This window comes from Argiope bruennichi, chromosome 2 (genome assembly GCF_947563725.1).
Source record: "Argiope bruennichi chromosome 2, qqArgBrue1.1, whole genome shotgun sequence".
NCBI lineage: Eukaryota > Metazoa > Arthropoda > Arachnida > Araneae > Araneidae > Argiope > Argiope bruennichi.
Genome location: NC_079152.1, coordinates 65,247,352 through 65,271,217, shown reverse-complemented (window position 1 = coordinate 65,271,217; position 23,866 = coordinate 65,247,352). Strand labels below are relative to the sequence as shown.

At 25.7% G+C, this 23,866-nt stretch overlaps 1 protein-coding gene across 3 annotated transcripts; it reads right to left on the bottom strand.

The window, feature by feature from the left end:
* Positions 1-273: 273 nt before the first annotated feature.
* Positions 274-23,135, bottom strand: LOC129962425 (glucosidase 2 subunit beta-like). Of its 3 annotated transcripts, none has more exons than XM_056076187.1 (5): positions 23,005-23,135; positions 21,019-21,081; positions 15,758-16,221; positions 10,707-10,843; positions 274-1,917 (listed from the first exon to the last, which is right to left on the bottom strand). In XM_056076187.1, the coding sequence occupies exons 3-5, from the start codon at positions 16,195-16,197 to the stop codon at positions 1,862-1,864; spliced, it is 633 nt and encodes a 210-aa protein (XP_055932162.1). In that variant the 5' UTR covers positions 16,198-16,221; positions 21,019-21,081; positions 23,005-23,135; the 3' UTR covers positions 274-1,861. The 3 variants fall into 3 exon arrangements, with proteins under 3 accessions (XP_055932162.1, XP_055932163.1, XP_055932164.1); XM_056076188.1 differs by lacking the exon at positions 23,005-23,135 and adding an exon at positions 22,726-22,865; XM_056076189.1 differs by lacking the exon at positions 23,005-23,135 and adding an exon at positions 22,631-22,673.
* Between the last annotated feature and the right edge of the window lie 731 nt (positions 23,136-23,866).

Here is a 23,866-nt window from a genome sequence, read left to right as displayed (position 1 = left end):
TAATGAAAAAAACTTTCTATCAATAATAACAGAATCCTACGATATACCTTGTGAATTCGAATTATTTTATTTATTTGCTTTAAGATATTAATCAATTACTATCTGAAGAATCTTTTTTTTTAAAATAAATTTTTTACTTCTAATGAAAACGTTTGTTAGTACGTAACAAGTTAAACACAATCTTAAAAACTGGCATGTTAACAAATTAAAAATACAGCTTTCGAATTTCAACAAAAATAAATTGACATGATTAAAAGAAGTATAATTGTCCTTTTTATTATTTTTTTATAACAATACACAATAACATTTATACATGGAATGCCATTGGCAACACATAATGCCAAAAGGGTTTCATACAACAAGAATAAACTAAATACAAAATAACAATATGTTAAAAATACAAGTAGCAATTTTTAAAACAAACATTTTCATTTCAAATGCAGCAAAGCCTCATTAAACAGGATCTCAGAAGGAAAAGGATACCTTTTGTTTATCTAATTTTTTCATTTATTCTTTAACAAATTCAAAAAATTGAAAGTAAATGCAATCTGTTACTGGCAATACTTTCATTATTACTTAAAAATTTGATTTATAAAGTTACTTGATTAACAATATAAGAAAAGAAATTCATAAAGGTTAGTTTCAAGAGAAAACAAACATTTATCATTAGTGCAAACATTAAAGACCAATAATCATTATTCAATTAAAACGCATTTAATATATATAATGTTTAAATGCTATACATTAAGTAATAAATCATTTATAATTTTAGTAGGAATTTTTTAAATTCATGTTTAATTATTTTTAACATGCTGCCATTTTAAATTAAAGAATGGGGGGAGGGTAATTTTACACACAAATAATTAAATACATTTTTAAAATCACAATGGTTAGAGCAAAAAAAAAAATGTCACTTAAATTTAAAATATAATGATTAAAACAATTAACAAATAAATAATCATATATCTGAGTATGAAGGAAATATGAAGCATTGTTCAAAGTGCTTAAAACAAAGACAATAATAAAATTTAATATGAATGATTTTTTAAAGCATTTTATTTTGACTATTGTTAAAATGAATTTTCTTTCCCTTAAACTTTTCACTTATATACTACTTACACAATAGCAGTTTGCAAAATTCAACAGAAATTTTTACTGTTGCATAGCATCAGAACATATTTATGTTTCTGGCAATGACTATTATTAAAGAAAAATAAAATTAAATCATTATTAGTGATGAGATTTGTAAAATATAAAATTATACAAAAAAAAGTTTATCTATTAATTCTAGTTTATATATTTGCTAAATAAATTAAAGAAGATTCAAGAATAACATAGTACTGTACATAAATCATTATCCATAAAGAAACATTTAATAAAACTAAAATTTAGCTGCCTATCTATTGTAACATTAAATATTTTTAGACAGACCTACTTTTATCTTCCATATGAATGAATCGTCAGAGTTATTTCAATTGTCTAACATTCAATTCATGAATACTAAAACTGGATTAAACAGACAACAAATAAAATTGAAACTATCTAGAATATGTACACTGTCAACAAAAAAAGGCACAAGATATGTAAAAAAAAAAAAAAAAAATAGCACATAATAATATAATCTGATCAAAGTAACAAATTTACACAATTATATCGATTAGTCATGTATATTTTAAAATTTCATCAAATAAGAAAAAGGATATCAAAACATGATATAGATGGACTACTTTGTTGAAATAAAATAATTCTACAATAAAATGATTGAGACAATGAATTAAAGAGGCTTAACTGTTTCACAGATCATTTCACAACAATTATTAAATTTCAGATTGCTGAAATGAGAGAAGGCTTCAAATCAATGTTAGGAGATGCAATTCACAGGACAGGGCACTTGAAAAATTCCTTTCTGCTTGTTACCTAAGTATATGTAAATAAATGTTAATCAATTTTAAATGTGAAAACAATTTAAGCTCTAAAAATATGTGAATAATAATTACAAACAAGTATGAGGAATTAGCACAAGTAAATAAAGCTTTAATAATAAATAGGCAGATAAGATATTTTTCTCTATTTTTAAGAACAAATTAATAAAACTTATCACTTTTATCACATATCTCTTGTTTTTATTTGCTTTCAAAGAATTATCATTTCTTTCGTTCACTTTTTTTTTCCTTGTCCACAACATATTATTATGTCCATAAATATTAAGATCTTGAAAATAAATAAGTTTACTGTACTTCAAATAAACCTTGTAAATCATTATATTAGTCAATTTACTTAATTCCAAGTTAAATATAATTTGCAAAATTACAAATAGATATTCAAAAATTTTAAAATTAGATTAGATTTTTAGATTAGATGTATTAATTTTAGAAATTTATTTAATCTAACTTTTTATGATTAAAAAAAAATTTCAATTAAATATATACTATAAATGAACACTGATCTTCATACTTAAAAAAATGTTACAGTTCAAAATACAAACATTTTCTTCTTTAGTCTGTTATATTAAATTTATATTCTTTAGAAGCTGTCCATAACAAAATTCAGAAGTTCTGTGTAGCTGTATATGGTTGTAAAAATATGATAAAACAGGTTATCTACAAAAAGGATCCAACATAATATAAGCTTGTCATTAAGAGTGCAAAACAATGTTTTAGTTAATGTTTGAAAAATATTGCGAAGAATTCCAGAGTACAATTTCAGATATAATTAAAAGTATAAAGGTGGAAATTAAAACTTGACAAACTGTTAAGGAAAATAATGAAATGACACACATTATAAGGAAATCTTAATTTATATTTTGAAGATATAACTGAATTATTGTTAGAATTGATTTATGTCTATACACAGAAGACTTCATGATAAGTGAAATTGAAACCTGTTTATTAGCCCTTTGAGTACATATTTATTTGAAAAAAATTTTTGCATTTGGAGCATATTTAATTTTTTGGGTAAGTAAGAATAGTACATTTTATGATGTATTAGAATGTCATGTGTGTCCTTGCCCAAATAAATGCAGGACATACTGATATATCAATCGTAGCCAAAAGGTTAACATGAAAACATTTAATATCTGGAACATGGAATTTATACAGAAAAACTATAATATAAATTATGATCACATTTTTTTTTTAACTTTTGTCTAAATATAGGTAGTTATACAATATAGATCTGCACAGATGGAAAATTACTAAATTATTAATGATTCTAAAAGATTCGAAAGGTATGAGCAATGCCAAATTATTATTGATTCTAAAAGATTCTAAAGATATGAGTAACGCTAAATTATTAATGATTTGAAAAGATTCTAATGATATGAGAAATTACAAATCTTATTGACCTAAGTGCTTACTTCCTATATGAAAGAAAGTGCTCCATAAACTGATGACCAAAATATTGGCAAGATAATTAAAGAAAATCTGTTACTCAATGTTCAACATTATGGTTTCCAAAAAGGAAAAAGAGCCAGAAATGTCTTGAAGTATATCATTGATTTTTTTGCTGAAGAAAAGGAGAATAAAAACCATATCTTGTATAATGAATGCGGATATACAAAATGCATTTACAACTCTATACAATGATACTAAATAGTGTGCATACTTATTTACAGCCTTTTAAACACAAAATGTTTACAACCATTTTGATGAGGGTTTTTTTTTTTTTTTTTTTTAATTTTTTTCCAGGATAAATATATCTCTAGACAGATTAGCAGAAAGAGAAATACAATATTGGAGTACCTCAGAATTCAAATTTAAATTCTAGTCTTTGGTTGCTAGTAATTAATCCAGCATTAAAAATGGGAGACATTGAAAATGAAGCCTTTATGCAAATATATGCTGAAGACATTACTGCTATGCTGAAATCTATGGCTTTAAATTGTATTACATTTCAGTCAAATTGTACTTTTTCAGGAAAGAACAAATAATAGCAATTTTATTGGCTTAAGTTGTTGAGTTGGTTCAACAAAATAGACCTTTAAGTTTACACATAGAATACTATACTATATTTTAATGGATTGTGAGGCTTAGTGGCACAAAAGCCAAACCTGACCATACTGTGCCAGACATACGGTAAAAATATAAAGAACATGTTTTTATGTAAATTTATGTAAAAGTAAAACCTGACAGATAAAATTACATGCCAATGTCTCTTTAACTTAGTGAACAAGATATAAAAAAGTGGTAACATAATGAAATGTTAAATAATACGATAAAAAAAACCAATTGCTTTTAAAAATTTAAAGAGATTTTTGTGAGAATATTCCCCTATAAGCATTTGCATGTCCACTGTCAAAGCATTAAAAAATCTTAAACGATGATGATTAAAATCAGAACACTCAACTAAAAGGTGAAGAACTGTTAAAATCATTTTGCATCTCGTGCAGAAAGGAACTCGATCGCCGAATAAAAGATGTTTATGAGTAAAACGTGGGTGGCCAATGAGGAGTCTAGACAATTTGACGTCTAGCTCTCGCACTGGTAAACAAGGCCAGAATGAAATAATAGGTTTTATAGTGCGAAGTTTGTTATTATTTTGAACATTCCACGACTTCTGCCAGAGTGAGTACAAATGACGTTGAATTGCCTTTTTCGCATCTCTGAATGGGATGTCTCTCTGAAGAAGTAAAGACGCACTCTTTGCAGCATTATCCACTAGCTCATTGCCAATGATTCCGACATGACTCGGAATCCAACAAAATAGTGTCTCAAACCCCATTTTGTTATATTTTAATGGATAAGGGGATGAGAGATAGTGAAAGTTTCAAAACACTGATTTTTCATATTTAAATAAAATGCTATTAGTTAGGGAGGCAATCTTAAGATACTGAAATTCATATATATTAAAAAGATCTATTATATGAGCTATAGAGTGTTATGATAGCTTAAATAAGACACGAGTAAATTTTTAAAAATGCCAATTTAAAAAAAGGAAAAAAAAAATGTTTTTTTTTAATTTGAGCAGTTTTTGGAATTCTACTTAAATATATGTTACATAGAAGAGAATAACTGGTTAAAACTTCAAATGAATGTCTGCATTATTTTTCCAGACATTCCACTTTGTTGATAATAGCAGGTTTACTAAAAACTATTGATAGATAAAGTGTTTTTTTGTCAATAAGAATTCATGAACAAAAACAAAATTCAATTTACAATTTCAATTAGAATCATGATACTGGATTACAAAAAAATACATATGAGCATTAGCATTTTATCATAATTTTTAAGCCTGAATTGAATCTCCAATGCCTGTTTAGCTTATGAATATTAATTTTTTATTATTTTTCAAGAATCAGTCACCACAAAATAGAATACTATTTTTAATGTTTTTCAAGAATCAGTCACTACAAAATAAAGACTTTCTTTGTTTCCATATTTAATTTCCAACACTTATTCATTTTCTGTCTATTTGAAAAATACAAAATCATTATTTAAATTTTTTTTCTTATATAAAAAGTTTTTTTAATACAAAAAAAATATAATATCAAAATTTCCATCATTTTTTACTCCTTTATTCAATAACATGTACAGATGTGAACTTAGAGTTTAGTTTTGGATTGCCGGCTCAACAACTTTAGCCAATAAAATTGCTGTTATTCATTTTTCCTAAGCTTTGATAGTTTTTAATACAATATGCCTATATTATTACAAATATGAGGAAGGATATACTTAAAAATTTAAAACATAAATATATGTTGACATTTAGAAAATAAATTATATATGAAGTTTAAATACAAGAAGGAGATTACAAATGTATCTGAAGAAAAAGAGTACAGTGAAAGAATGGCACACAACAAAAATCTTAATTGCTTAGACGTTTGATTTCTCATTTCTACTATAGTTGAATAAAGTGCAATTAAAAGTGACTAAATTACAAGGAAAAGTGAATTGGCAATATAATTAAGAAAAAATTTAATGACTTATGCAAAAAAAAAGATGGTTGGGATCACTGAAAGGCACATGTACTTGACTAATATTTTACTGAGTAAAACTAGTAGATATTACATAGAAAGTTTCATTTTAATCAGTTACTGATATACGATGGCATTTTCTTACAAAAACACTGTATAGCTATTGTGGCAAAACTAATGAATGGTAGAAGTATATTATTTTAAAATGTAAATTGTAGCAAAATCTGGAAACTGGTTTAATTAGGAAATTTAAAAGTTAGCTGGCAGACCTGGCTTCCAAAAAAAGGCCATTTATGTATGTCCTGTGCGAAACTTGTTCAGCAATTTAAGCAGACTGTGTGTGTGGTTGATGTGGATTGTAGTATAGTGATTGCATTATTTGTAATCCCAAAGTACATAAGTGCATCCAAGAATCATTAACAAGTGGTATTTGTGCTCCTCTATTGGCAGATTTGATTTGTGCAATCCTATCCTTAAATCATATGGCTTTGGCTAGGATGGCTTTAATCATATGGCTTTGACTAAATTACCATACCTTTAATAGAAACTAAAAAATTATTTTCTCCAAAACTGTCATTTTAATATGTGTAAAAAATCTTAATTAGAAATTCACCATATTTGGTAACAATTTTTATATTTAAAAAAAAATCAAATTATTTCCATAGAAACCAAAATACCAGTTCCTTAACTAAAACCATCATCAATTTTTATTTCATATAAAAGTTAATGTAATCAAGGTACAGGTATTTCAAGAAGAAATGACTTTGAAATCAATAAATTAGAAATAGTAACATATACAAGTTTGATGTTGGTGGTATATTTATTTAAAAGAAATTTTTAAAAATAAGAACCTGATACAATATCATTAAAATTTTAATTATACATTGCATTCACTCTTATTTGGTGTAGTATATTAAAAATCATGGCTCTTACATAAAAAAAGAATCCAATCTAATTATAATATTCATATCAAAAGCAATTCAAATATGCACCTTTTTACACAATACACATGTCACAGATGAAGAATGAAATTATCAGCAACTCTGTCGTGTGTCATCAGAAATCAACATACAAGCTTCTCATCAAGTATCAAAACATTATTACGGTATGCAATGGTCCATGACTGTGCATCCCAGAAAATAGTCAGGTGAGTTCTGGTGAATATGGAGGCCAGTCTATGTCTCCATATTCTTTAAATGTTGAATAGTTCAACATAGTAACTCCATCATTGAAGTTCATTTATTCAAAAAATCAAAAGCATCTCATAATACATATGAGCAGCACCATTTTGCATGAACTATGACAAGCTTGGTTAATCACCCAATGTCTGTTGAGTGATAAACTATTGCAAGAGCACAATATAATTAGTCCTTATTGTTTCGCACAAGAGCCCAGTGATGCCTTTAGAGTAGACTGCATCCAAACAGTAAATTTAATAAAACTGTAAATTTAAGTAACAATACCCCAAAACTGGCAATTGTATTAGTTACGAACAGATAAAAATGCACCTCATTTGTAAGCTATATTTGGTCAACATTGAAACCAGAATCATAAATCAAGTCGAGAATTTGTACAAACATTTATAGTATCTTCTTATGATTCTGTAAATTTTGGATGACTCGATTTCAGATTCAGTTGCAAGTCTATGGACAAATTTATACAGATGATTTTCAATAATCTGCAGCAAGAATCACTACATTTTTAGATGCAACAATAGTGTGAGTGTGTTCATATGTCGGACTAACACATCAGTCATGTCTATTGAAAATTTTTGAGTAGTTCATGCTGAGCTCTCTTTATAAGGACCCATTAATGCCACCTGTAATTTCATCTATCAGTGCAATTCGAAACTAAAATTTTAAAGTTTCTGTATCAGATTCTTACAATTTCTATATAATAAATATACCACAGGCTTCATACTTTTATCTATCACTATTTCTGAGTTATTAATTTCAAAGTTAGGGTTCTTCTTTATAATAAAAAGCTGTTTTTGTAAATTAATGGACAGAATGGTTAATTCTTGTGTAGCCCATTGGTAAGGGAAAAAATCTTTATCAAATTTTCAACAAAAAAAAGGAGGATTTTGATATGGATGAGAAATCCCTGACAATGTTTTAATATTAGAAACCGTTATTATAGCAATTTTGTGATAAAGAAACTCTCTGTTTCAATTTTCTCAACACAGACAAAGCTTATGATAGAACATGGCATTATGGCATTTTAAAAGATTTGCATAACATGGATTTTCAAGGAAATTTGCCAATCTTTTATCACAAAATTTTCTTCAAACAAGAACTTTTAGGATTCAAAACGATGATATTTTATCGGACAACATTAAAAAACATGAAAGTGTTCCTCAGAGAAGCATTTTAAGTGAAATTCTATCTATCATTAAATTAAATGGCATTATTCAGCAATTACCACAATATGTTCATAGTGTGTAAATGACTTTCAGATACATCATTCAGGTGTTAATATGAGTTTTATCGAATGGTAATTACAAATAGCAGTGAGAAACTTTAATAACTGCACAGATAGAAAATGATTTATTTTATCATATCAAAAAGTAAGTTGCATTCTCTTCTGAAGAATCCATGGGCTCTATACATATTCTGAAATTTATCTTAGAAACTCTACTATATCTGTAGCATCAGAGACCAAATTTTTTGTTATTATCTTTGATGAAATATTAGCATTTAAATAAGCTTTTTTATCTGAAATGAAAATTTAATAAGACAATGAATCTTTTAAAAGCTTTAGCAAATACAATTTGGGGTTCAAGTTTTCAATCCCTTAATATATTAAAATTAGACTATGGCTTCAGAGTTTATGAACCTGCCTCTAAATCAGTGTTATAGTTACTAAATCCTGCACATTATTTAGAACTCAGGCTTTCATTGAGAACCTTTTAACCTAATCTGTACATAGTTTATATGTCATTTATATTAACTTGACTAAGGATATCAAACAGTATGGATATAGTACAGGATTTATACTAAGGTGACAAAAAATTTCTCTGGAATAGTATTTTAAAATAACAAAACCTTATGCATGAAAGAGTTCTCAATCCTTTATTGGGACATTTTGTGCACATAAACCTTTATATGTCACCTCATTTGGACATAGAATTTGAACATTAATACAACATTTAACTCAGCCTTGAACAAAAGTGGATATCAAAATAGTTAACAATTTGACTCAGTTTGATTTCAACTATTTTCAATCAGCTAAAACAAGGAAACATGTTGGTTCTGCTGCAGTTTTTAATTATTTAATAAGATCTGGAAAGATACATGATTACTGTTTGATATTTATAGCCAAAATTTATGCCATTGTGATAGCTTTACAAACAATAATATTGCAAAGTAATAGATTATTTATACAGATTTGAAAAGTTTTATTGAAGCCCTCTTGAGCACATCAAGACAAAGCCACCCATTAGTTTTGGTACATTTGAATCTAATTTTTTTTCTTTAAAAACAATATTATATATAAGATCCATGGGATGTAAGTATTTCAGAAAATGAAGGAGTACAGCAGTAAAAACTGCTATTGTTAAAAATTGCTTTGTTCCCCAAAATATTGTGGTTCAAAATATAAATTTTAATATCCAAAAGAAATGGCAGATAGATTGGGATAATCAAGTGCATAATAAACTCTACTATATAAAACCATCAACGACAAGTTTCCAACAAGCATATTACAATTCTAAATCGATTATAAAATTAATGAGGCATTGAATTAGTGTCATATATAAACATAATCATCTGCTAAAGGGTGAGCCAATGCAAATGTTATACAACACAGTTTTATCCATTAGGCATATTTCACAAAATGTAACAATTTTAACAATTTAAAATAAAATATTTCAACAATCTCATCTTAATCATGTATATTTATTGGGGGATACCAAAAATTTAAATTTTTTCATTTTATGTCAGAAATTGATTTGGAGGATCATATTTGATTTAATTTTTCTGTTTTTGTGTCTCTTTCCTGTATATCACTAAGTTGTTTTCCTATTCTTTTATTAATATATGCACCTTGAACAACAATAATACATATTGTTTCGTGCAGAATAGTTAGAACTGGTATTGCACACAAGAAAATACAATCAATCAATCTTAGTAAGAAATGTACAAATTAAGTTAGTAAACACAAATTGCAGAACATGATAAATATTGTGAACATACTAGTCATGTCATATCCATTGAATATGAAGACATTTGCCATACTTAAAAGAATCTCGTAAAATATCAATAATTAATTCAGAAGTCAGCAAGATCTCTGATTATACAGTTCACTAAAGATGCAAATACAAAAAATATCTGGTAGCAAAAGTATCACAAAAATTTTTAATATGTATTAAATTAAAATTATGTTTGTGTATGATATGTTTAATATGTATTTTACTTAAATTATGAATAAGAAAACAAATAATTTATGTAAACAAGGGCAAAAATAGTAAATCTTATTCCTTTTTATTGCTATTTTTATACATGCATACTTTATTCAACATTTTCAGAAATTATTTCAAAATTACTATGTGGGCCTACATATTTTCATTTGTAACCTCAATGCATCCAGCAATTAAAGAAGCTATTTTCTATAATCAATTAATTAGTCAGATTACAAATAAGATTTTATTTTCAACTACTATTATTTATGAATGCAACAGATTTTGTAAGATGCTTAATATTGTATCTTCTAAATATACTAAAATTTGAAACAAAAAGTAAACATTAGTAGAAATTGAATTGCAAAAACAAATGTGCAAAAAATAATGAATATTTACCAGGAACTAAAGTATGTTCAGGTAGTGTGATATGCAACCATTCATCACTTCCATCACAGCAATCACAAATACCATCATTCACTTTGTATGATAACACAGAACTGATACTATGCTTGGACTGATGAGTGCAATAAAACCTTGAAAAAGATATAAGAAAATCAGAATATTTTTGAAGAATGATCGTTGAAATTGAAAATTACAAAAACTCTATAACAAAAATAAATATATTTTATTGAAACTTTTAAAAACACATAATGTGGAGATAAAATCTAAAAGCATTAATATTAATGTCACCAAATGATGAAAATTTTTGATAGTTTAACAGTGCATTGTTTATATCCTAACGTAGACTGATAAAAGTAAGGCTTGTTATTTAAAATATTCATAAACCAGAATACTTAAAAATCATATATATTTAAACATATGTAGTACAATTTCATATGTTACAACATAAAATAATAAAAAAATGGCAAATTACACCTACCGATGTACTTTAAAATCTAATATTAATGTTTTAAAAAATTCTAAAATGTTTGATTAAAAATTAAAGCTATAAAATTCATTTATTTCGATGAAAAATTCAAACAATGTCTCCCTCCCCCCCTTGAAGATCATAATAGTATCCTCTTCTATAATAAGCAAAATTAAAGCGCATGCTTGCCGTCACAAAAATTTGAATTTGAAAATGAATACTGAAGCCATGTTTGAATATCAACATAAAACAAGACAAAACAAAATTAAGTTTTGAAACTTTGTCCACTTTGCATTTAAAAATAAAAACTGCTAAAACTAATAATGTGAAAATTTTTATTTTACTTCAATCAGCAAAAATGTTCTTATAGGTAAATAAAAACATGCAGAAAAATTCTATTCAAATGATACTAATTATTGGCATCAACATTTATACTTGTACTGTTCAGAATTATAAGCAAATATTGTTAGTAATAATGACACAAAAACCATCAATTGGAATTTGTGTGCTTCTACAGGCCCAGTTTTAATTTCTTAATTCTTTATAAAATAAATGCAACCTTCAATCAAATAATCATCCTAAATAGTGCAAAAGATAATAAAAAGAAAAGTTTGCTGCTTCAAAAAATTTAATGAATCATCAAAATATAAAATATTGAATTTTGACAGGGGAAAAATTGTTTCTCCTATGTCTAGCAAGTATTTTCCTCCATACACAAAAAAAAAGGAGTAATTAAGTTAAAAATTTATAGCATAGAGCTAGACTAATTAGTCAACAGAAGAATAAGGGTCACTTAACTACTTTTCAATTTTCCAAAGTAGCTGTGATGTCATTATTCTGAAAAATCATTTTGCCTGTGAATATGAAATTAATATTTATAATTATGAATATGAAACTAACATTTATATTTGTGAATATGAAACTAACATTTATATTTGTGAATATGAAATTAGCATTTATAATTGTGAATATGAAATTAACATTTTTTTTTCAATGATAGCAGTTTATAATTCATCTGGATTAGTCAAACAAATCAACATTAATCAAATAAATGACAAGAAATAATTTCAATTGAATTCATTGTTTTCAAAAAAAAAAAAATCAGACTAATAATAATGTATGCCCTGTTTTATGCATGTTAAAAGCTCTGATCCAATTAATCAGTATAACTTGATTCAACAATATTAAAAATGTGTATTATTTCATGATAACAAAGCTGTGTTGTAGAAAATAAAAGCAAAATCAACATAAAGATACATTTTAAAAAAAATTTTTAAGACAATACATCTTTGATATGATAATAAGCAAACAGTGACTGAAAAACTAGCAAATAAAAATAAAGCAAAGTATGAAAAAGTGAAAAGAATACAGCAAAACAGTAGAATTATATTTTAAGCCTTTGTCTTTCTTTTCACCTATATTCATTCATTTTATAATTCAATTGTCAGTCAATATTCATTCTATATTTATCAATTCATTTTATAATTCAATTGAGTTATGTCAGTCTACTAATGATAAAAAATATAATTACTTCAACAACACACAAAGGAAATGAGTTAATCACTAATTTTTACAAAAAAAGAAAAAAGGTACAATTTATAGAATTTTAAAAATTATTGTATTTATTTCTTTTTATTATTATTACTGTGGTTTTTCTTTAAATCAGAGAATTCTAGTTCCTTGAATTAAATTGTCAAAATTATGCATTATTTTTCCAACTTTATTAAAATTCAAACAATTTCAAATAATTGAATTTGATAATTTTATATACAGAAATTTTGCATAATATAGTACCACTCACTATATGAATAATTATTTTATATATTTTTCTAAACAAAATGGGAACAGTAAAAATTTTGTAACTTTTACAACAATTATCTTAACTCGGTAAACAATATGGTCTAAATATACAAAAAAATTTTATAAAGTTTTAATTAGAATACTGTATTTATAAAAATGCAGAGCATACAATTAAACAAAAAATAATAATAAAATAAATAAATACTAAAAATTGTTTTTACACACAAAAAATTACTGTACGATTCTTCTTCTCTTTCATACTTAAAAACATATTTCATACATAAATTAAATACAATTCAAAAATGTAATCTCTTTATCAAAAATTTTAAACAGCTGTGTCAGGTGCAGGCTGAATGCACAAATACATAAAGATAAAACAGATAGAATGTATATTAATCTAGAATTTATACAACTATATTATAAGCTTTTACTTTGACTTTCTTAAATAGTGCAATGCAAAAGTTTGATCAAATAGAATTTATTGCTACTCAAATAGCTTCAATTTAAAAAATATCTTATTTTAATTAAAACAAAATGCAGTTGAAAGTTACAATCAGATATTTAGAAAAAAAGGGATAAATTTTATTAAAACAAAAAATAAAGAAATATCAAAAAGTATTAAAGTTTATTATAAATTTTATCAAATTTTCACAAAAGCCAAAGTAAAGTAACTGAATACCCAAATAAACATTTTTCAAAATAAATTAATCATTCATTATTTGATCAAATATTTGAGCTTTACATTTAATGATTAATTAAAGAAATTCTACAGTCGAAAGATAAGAAAGATTCTGGTTATTACATACATAGTTTACATAAAAAATAAGAAAGTAAAATTACAATACTGCATGATAATTCACCATTTAAAAAATAGATTACCCAGAGAGTAATATTTTTAAAAGCATTACGAGTCCATTAGGAAGATTCATGTTCACAACAGAAAGAAGTAAAGTTCAGTCTTAATGTCTATCACAATCTGGTGCTTAAAAATAATTTGTAGAAGGAATCAAAATATGTTAACAAATTAATTGAAAACTATTAATATTCCTAGCAAACTATATGGATATAAATATTAGCTTATCATCAATGATGGCTAATGTGAAATAAATACAGATAGAATCTTTTTTAGTTAAATCCTTTATAAAAATTTAACATTTCACTTTCAATCCAATTTGAAATATTTATACACTCCATAAACTCATGCCATTCAGAACAGAAAATTTAACAAACTTTCATATTATTATTTATTTGTATGCATGGCAATTAAGATAAATCTCAAGAAAAAGAAGTAAAACTTTAGGAATTCAAATCTATATTGCAATTTAATCCAATCTTTCAACATAAATTAATCAAAATATTATACGCAAATGGATCCAAAATCAAACAATGAATCTGTGGGTATTATTTAATTTTCACCTCACAAAAAAAAAAAAAAAGCCCAAATTCTAGTGTTAACATACCAAATCTTAGGGACAAATTCATAAACTGTTTATGGCAGAGAATATGCAATTCTTTGCAGGACATTTTCCAAACTTTCAATTGTATGTAGAATTATAACCATATTTCGTATGCTATGTCATGAAAAATAGTTACTTTTTGTAATGCCCTTCAACAGATGAAAGACATCATTTAAGTTAATATTACTTTTCAAAGCAATGAAGTAAAATTTCAACATCAATTATTATTCTTAAATGATTCAAACCCTAGTACAATGGAATTTCACATACATATAATCATTTCTCAAATAAATATTCTAAAATTGTACACACTGACACACACAGCAATTACTTTTCTATACATCCACAGTCTTTATCCCGGCTCTTTAATGAATGCTGTCCTTCGATCAGTATTTGATAATTTTTTATTAAATCGATTTTTTTGATTAATTCACATTTTTGGTCAAACATGATCATATCCATATTAGAACTCTATGCATATACGGTACTCACGTATTAACGCAACCAGACCAAAATTTGCATAAATCGCCAAATTTGGCGACCCTAATTCTTACTCAACTTGTACAAATTTGGCGACTAATTCTTACTTAAACTTACAAATCGCGCCAACCTGGTTGCGATAATACGTAAGTACCGCATATACAATAAAATGTATAAGCCCTTCCCCCTTCCTTAGTGTTAATGTACTTTGAAGGAGTAGGTCATATTTTGAACCATGATAACAGAAAAGTGACATTTATATGAGCATTTGTATTGTGAACAATTGCTGTTGATCTTACAGAAAAAAAAACTATTTAATCATGTGTCAATTTAAAGAATTGAATCGTAATAACTATAGAATCAATTAAACACAAAAACATAATTATTTTCCAAAATAATGTTCAATACATATTTTATGCCCTCTTGACAATGAAAACACAGTTCTTATTTTACATATAAATGGATCCTCAAATTAATGTATTTGTTATTATGTTGTTCACTGTGTAAGATGTTACAGCGATGTTTATGTTATATGTTTGATAAGTTTTGTGATTTGACAGTGACAATGTTTATCAAAATAAAAATGAAAATAATATGCATTGTTGTTATGAAGCATTGGAGTAAGCTATCAGAATTTAGCACTTTTTTAGATGTGAATAATTTCAACAACAAGGGCAGTGGGACAAAAATCCATAATATATTAATAAACGTATAAATAGCATTATATTATAAATTCAAAAAAGACTGTAATCCATTCAAGCATTCAAAACATATTTTTGGCACAATATATAAACATAATAATAATTAATTAGAATTCTATATTATAAAGAAAAATTACATACTTTCCAGAATTGCAGGCAGAAGTACTTGGTTCATCCGAAAAATCTGAACAGTCACAAAAATTGTCATTCACAAAGGCAAAGTTAATTTCTTCCCCACTTTCTATACATTTAAATGTATTTCGAGGTGTAGGTTTATAGAATCTTTGACTAGAAGGCAACACACCAAGAATAAATTTTGTATTCTCTTGAGTATTCAATGATGCATGCCAAGCATCATCTTTTATTTCCTTGTCAGCACTTTTTGATTGCATAAAGCCATCTGCTTTTTCATAATTCTTAAAATTTGTCTGTAATCTAGGCCTAGGATTTCTTCTGGATAATTCTTTACCCAGCTGTCCAACAGAAAAGAGTTGATACATGAGGAATAGAATTATCACGATGATCGTGAAAACAAGTAAATATTTTTGGCGAAAAATATATCTGAACCTAAAAAAACTCATCAGAATGCATTCAAAGACACGTATCTGAAAATAAAAATAATACATTTGAAAGTATGAATGAAATGAAAAAAAAAAAAAAGGTACATAAGAATTATATCATATTTTATCATATCCATAGTTATCTTATTTGTTTGCTTTAGAACTAAAAAATTTCATTAAATTTATCTTTAGTAGATTTATTTATGTATAATTAGAGCACTAAAACATTTTTAAGAAACTAAATAAAACAAAACAAACATTAAAATTTCATAAATTAAGTATTTATAATTTTAAAACCATATAAAATTAATATTATTTATGTCAAAAGTTTCAAAGTGCATACAAAAATATAAAAGAAAAAAGCATTTCATATGATATATTTGATTCCATGTAAACTTCAAAATAAATGAGACTGATATGCTAACATCTGAATTTGTAAATATTAAAAAATTGTAAGTATAAATTATGTAAAACAAATTAGAAGAAAATTATCCTTTCTCAAAAAGTCTACCATTCGTATTGGAATATGTATTTCTTAGAATATCTCAACATATTCAAACCAAAAATGTTAATGAAAATAAAACAGTAACTATTTTAAATATTTAAATAACTGTGAGACATTTAACAAATTATCAGCCAAACAGTAGTGGGTTTTTATTTTTTTTAACATAGTCAAATAAAATTACTACGTAATTCTTAAGCTTCTAAGTGATACAATTTTATTTTTTCACTTTTCCATGTTCAGTTTAAAAACAAATAATTCAAGTTTATATACATTTTTTTTATTCAAAAGATTAAATAGGTTTACAATTTTAAAGATATGATTAAATGCAAAAAAAAAATTCTCTTTATTCCAATTAAAAGCTAATTTTTTAATCCCTAAAGCAATTAAATAAGAAAGTTTTAAAGAATTTAAAAGAAAGCAACTTACAACATAGATTAATGTTTAAAAGCATGATAAGAGTATGAATAAACTAATTGAAAAACCACTCAGATCAGCGCATAATGTATTAACCTAGATACAAATATTTTATATATATACTAATAAAGATACTAAACATTATTTCCACATTATAATCCTTTAATTTTTTTTTTTAATGCTGTAGTAACTTTTTTTTCAACAACCACTTTTAAAGTCCAGTGATAAATTAAAAAAAGATTTCTTTAGGAAACTCTCAGAAACATACAACTCCACTGACTTCAAAAAGCAAAAAGTAAAGATGTATTTCCACAATCAGCAAAAGTGAAAATCAATAAAAGCAATTATTTTTATTAAAAAAAAGTCATGAAAAATTTATGAAAATCATTAATTATAATCAACTCAGGTTGACAAGACAAACTACAAAGTACTAATCAAAAGTACTAAATTTAAACCTCAAATATATCAAATTAATTTATGTATTTTAATATTTTATGTCAAATTAATTTATTTAGCTAAACAAAATTTAGTTCCCATAACTAATAAATGATATCTTGTGAAATGAATATTTATTAATTGCATCTAGCACAATGAATGTATTCTCATACATTTAAAAATAAAGTTGTTTATTTTAATTAAAGGTGTTTATTTTTCCTCACTACATTTATTTAATACATAGAAAAAAAGATTATGTCTACCATTACTCTTGATTATAGATATATTATAACCAGACAGGAAGACAAATTTGATTATAATTATTAATCATAAAGATATTAAAAATTAATTCAGCTTAAATTAACAAAAATAATTTCTTTAATGCTCTGTCAACATATTAATAATTGTGACTTTTATCAATTTAAAACAGCTTAGAGTATGTAAGGATTGGATAAAATTTTCTATCCTGTTAATCAAAAATAAGTAGAACTATACAGACAATTTTATTATTTCTGCTGCCTGGCTACCTTATTAAACCAAAACAGTGAAAACTCTTTTTTTTAACTCAAAAATCATTAACACATTAATAAAAGCTCTTGATGTAACTAATTCGGTTGTATATGTTATAGAATATAAATTATTTCATTTGAATGACATAATTTACACTTAAATGAATAAGGAAAATAAATTAGGATTAATTTGTAGATGTTGCCAATTCATGATAAGTGTTCTGATGATAATTAGCTGTGTGCCAAAAGTGGTGTTACACCAATAAAAAGCTCATAATTAAAATTTTATAAAATATAATTTAAAAAGCTATCAAAGGAATAGCTATTCAAAAAAATCTTTCATATGCTTGTGTACTAGAAGCTAAAAACCGAAGCCCCCCCCCCAATAAAAACTTAGAGCAAAAAAAAAAGAGCAGGCATAAAAAAAAAAAAAAAAAAAAAAAAGTGGAGAATATCTAAATGGCTTAAGCAGCTGAGCCTACATAATATACCTCAGTAACAGTATCATTGAAACTTAATTAGTAAATAATTAAATTTGCCAAAAATAGGCAGTTTAAACTTTGAAGACAGAAAAATAAAAGCAAGGAGAAAAATATAAATAAACAAATGAAAAAATAAAAGCACAGAGAAAAATATAAATAAATAAATGAAAAAATAAGTAAATAAATGAAAAAATAAACAGAAAAATAAATATATACAGTGGCTCAGTCTAAGGTAGAGTCCACGATCAGAAACAAAAAACCAGATAGAGTTGGGTTTTTTTTTTTTTTTATACTCACAAGATATTGTTCAATTTTAACAGTGCTTGACACACTAGGATAAATTATTATACAATTTAGAAAATCCTGCTTTCATTATGATAGAGGAAATCCAAGATAGTTTGAGCTTCTAAAGTCAATTTATTATTTGATATAATTTGGGAAATATTTAGTTCAGGTTTAATAAATTTTCTCAAACGATGAAGAAGAGGACAATGGAAAATATAGTGTGGAATGTCATCATAATCATTACCACATCTACAACTACAATTTCTGAATCTTTTAAAATAATGCAGGCAAAGTTCATGGTTTGTAGTTAATTGGGCTAACTATTTATTGTCAATACATCTATTTCTTTTTACCTGAGAAAAGATACTAAAAGTAAAGTGGCCTTTTTCATTATCCATCTTGATTGCCATTCATTGATGAGAATTTTATGAAGACGAGTTTTGATCATTCTTTCAGATGTTCCAAGATGATAATCTAGATTGCAGATTAAAATGAAGCAGCTTTGGCAGCCAGATCAGCTAGTTCATTAACTTTGATGCCAATGTGGGCTTTAACCCAGGGTAATGAGATATTACCATCTATCAGACTTTCAACATCTTCTACTGAATTATGTTGTGGTTTGAATTTTTGAAGAGCCTTTACTATACTAAGGCTAAGATAAGTATATTGAACAATATTTCAATATTGGGGAAAATGAATCATTCAAGGTTTGGAAGAGAAAAATCGATAGAAAATTCTATGATAAGTCAAAGCAAAGTTATACATGACCCTGATAATACAAATTTAAAATTTGATAATAAAAAAAATTAAAAAATAAAATTGGATCTATTAAAAATATAGATAATATGAGCTGGAACAATCTTAATGGAAAAATACCTATGATTCCTACAGCTAGAAAGCATATATTTGAATCAAAATTAACTAGCAAGACAAACTGCATGTTTAGCAACATAAAAACAATAGACTGAAAAGTGTTTCAAAATTAAATATATCCTGAATCTGAAATGTTAAATATTAAATATATCCTACTATTATAGCGAACGTTTCAGACATAAATGTTACTGTACAAGTGAAATCAAAATGCATAACCATCTAATTATGTAGAAAAATCATGAACGAAAGAGTTTCAAAGCTAGCCTGTTGAACAAAAAAAAAATGTGAACTTTTCAGAGTTAAATCTTATTAAAAAGGTGTAATGAAAATACACAATCAGGTAATCAATACTGGCTTTGATCACCTGCCAATCAAAGGTCTCCTGGGTTTAAACTTTTAAATGCAATGCATATAGGAATAATAAATAAATTTGTTTGTACAAAATTATTATAAGAAAATTTATTTTGGATGTATGCCATTAGAAAAAAAAAAACTAAAAGAAATTTGAAATTGTGAATTCTATAGCTTAAATATGGCCTCTCTTGGAGAAAAGAGATAGCAAACAATAATGTTATATAAAGATTGGTTCTCCTTTCTCTCTAGGAGTAAATTTTAAAATATTCTTAAATTTCAATTAAACATAAGTTTTGATTCCTTATTAACAAGGATGTGAAATGTATCCCAGAAAATGTAGAAAAAAAGATTTAGAATTCTTAATGAAATTTCAGGAATATTTGCTGATACAACAGTGTATCATTACTTGAATTTTATTTGTTAAGACATTAAAAAAATCCACATGAAAAGTTGAACTTAAGTGAAAAAGTGAAAATGTCAGAAAGACCTTTTTTTTTTTTTTTTTTCTCCCCAAGAATTGAACCAGTAACTGTTATAAGAAGAGGAAATGAGGACGAAGAATGATGGATGTGCCAAAATGTTACCAAAGTTTTAAAATTTTCAGTTACAAATAGTTATCTTTTGAATTCATTCTTTTTTTAAGTAAAGTTAATTGATTGTAATGATTGTAATTTGTAATGATTACATGTCAGAGGCAACACTTAAGTAATATGCTTGTATTAACTAAATATATTACATTGCTTTAAGATCTTTCATTCAATGAATCAAGTACTGTCAAATTATTATTAAATCACGGTAAAAAATTAAATTTGAAAATCAGTTTGAAGTAGTAACAAAGGGATCGGAACCTTTTTAATGTTGTATCTATTTTTAATTTTGTTTGTTACTAATTACAGTTAACAGTTCGAGAGATTATTAAAATAAAAATAACTGCCTGTAAGATAAATAAATCCATTTTACTAAATGAAATGATCATAAATTTTACCTAAAAAATACAGCAGGAAAAGCAGACATTCCAAACTCCCGATACAGCTGTTCTTTAACGAAGCTGCAATTAAAATATATAAAATTCATTTGTTTATACTTTATGTAGATATTATAATAATTGCAAAACAAAAGGAATAAAAATTTCATTTTTTTAGACATAAAATAAAACAAAGCACTATAAGAAAATAATTTTTAAAAACTTAGGTAACTAAATGATAATTAACTTATCAATTGGGCTGAATTTTTTTTAGTTTTACTGAATTTCTTTTATCCTATCTATTCACAGTAGTAGGCATCTAACAACTATTACAAAGCTCCAATTGTAATACAATATATATATATATATATTCATATTTCAACATATATTTAATTTAATACGCATTTTCGAATAATTTTTTATAAATTTTACTAATTTTGCAAGGTTATACTTATTTTCTTATTTATTATAAAGCATAACTACGCAACATCCATGCTACTACAAAATATTTAAACAGATGAACAGTGTTAAAAATACTATAACAATTAAGTGAATATAATTAAGAAGAAAGGAATCTGATCAATTAATCTTGATAAAGAATTCAAATTATTCTATTTTAATATTATTTGCATTTTTTACATATTTCTTTATTTGCCAACTAAGTTAATAAAATAAATGCAACAAATCTGCCTGCAGCTTCACTCAACTCAATGGCTCTAGACAGCTGCCTATTCAAAAACATGGCATACATATTAATGAATAATTACAAGAGTTATATACATATATATAACTTTAATTATATGTATATAAAAAAGCTTTGATCCCCTAAGTGGACAAATCAATATTTTTTCACTCTCAAGTTCAGCAAGAAAATAAATATGTATTCTTAAGATGAAAAAGAAATTCAATTTACAAACCGAATTGCATCGAAATCATATTTATCTTTTTACAGATAATTGTACAGTGTTGAAAATTTTAGATAAGTTTAGCCAGATATTTGATGAATTGATACTCCATGTAAAAAATTTCTGATTGTGATTTTTACAACCTTCAACAAAACTGATTATTTCATCAAATATTTAAATAATTTATAGAGATTATACTATTTAAATAGAATCAGTATAGTCAATTTAATCATATAAATTTCATTGAGAGGTTAAAATAATTCAATAAGTAGAAAGCTTCATAGTTTTTGGTATAGTATTCTCAAAATTCCAGTTATGAACTAAATAGATGTAAATTTTACATTATAAAACATATATCCTAACAAATGAATAAAATCAAATACAAAATTTTATTTTTGCAAAAAGTGTCAAATGTTTTACAGATAAACCAAAAAAAATACATTACAGAAAATGAAATCACCAAAAAATTTTAATATCTACCAAAATTAAAATTGGTGCATGTTTTTTTAAAAAATATTATCTCTCCATGAATGCTACTAAACAGACAAGTAAAAGTTCTTCAAATAAAATAGCCACATTATATACCAACAGATATAGCAAAACTTAAATAATGCAATTTTCTCTTTATACGTAAACACTTGAACATTTATTTAAATAGTTCACATATAATATAACTATAGAAACATAAAATTAAATATAAACACTTATACTATTGATTATCAACTACCTTTAAAATTCAAATATTTTAGCTATTCTACAGCTCAATTCAAAATTATCTGGTATAAACATCACTTTAAAAACAAAAATTCTATAAATTATGTACTTTGCCGGTCTGTATAAATGTCGAAGATTTTCGTTCTTTCATTGGTTGTATAAAAAAGTTGGGTATGCCATTTAATTTCATTTAGCATAACTTTGGCATACCCATATCAAGATTTAATGACATATTATAGCAATCAGAAATGTGAGCAGTGTAAAATGTGATAATCTATTTGTTTACAGCTATTGCAATTAAATCTATTAGCTGCAAACAAAAGAAAAAAAACACTAGGAAGATTGAATTGTGTTTTTAACTTTCATAAAAATAAAAAAAAAGACATACGTAGAGCAAGAACTATTAGGGGAAGAGAGAATCAATATTGGCGAGAATGTGCCAGCTTGCTAATATCTTTCAAACGACTATTGTACAATGAAATCTGGCTATGAGTTTTGTGATAAGCGTATGATATCCCGTGATCTAAGAAGAGGACTGATATACGTGCCAAACAAATTTATGAAATGAGATAATTAAAAATGCATTATGAATCCCATTTAATGCATTGGAGAGTTAAAAGCTCTCCAATAATTTCAGTTAGTGGAGATATGTGATATTCTACGTTGCTGTTTAATCTTTCACGAGCATTTAAGGCAGAACATCAAATCACAATAACTGCCAAGAAAAAGATTCTAGGAAATTATGGCGTTTCGATTTAAACCAAAAGAACTAACATTTTCTTGATACCATTATAAATCGTCTTTCAGTATATTTAAAAGTAAGGTATTTGTAAGGATTCGAGAAGTTTACATTTTTATTAAGGTTTCTGCCTGGGTTGCCAAGTCAGCTTTTGACTAAAAATCACGATTTTTTATTACATTGTTTCCTTTGAAATACAAATTATTTAAGTTTCCAAATCTGTATTTGTTTTGTTTCTACGATTATTATATCAGAAGATACAGATGTTTCTTTAAAACAACATTAACGAAAACGAAACCGGAAGTAGCTTGGAAAAAACCGGAAGTTTATTGCACCAGTTTTTTGCACTTTAATACCAATAATATTCACTGATTAAAATTCACTAAAGGTTCTGTTGTGAAATGTGAATGTGTAGGGTATGTTCAAAAGCGAGTGGTTACTCAATTGAGAGTTTTAAAAAATCTATTAAAGGTCTCGGGGCTAAAGGGAAACTTACAGACAATGTCATAAA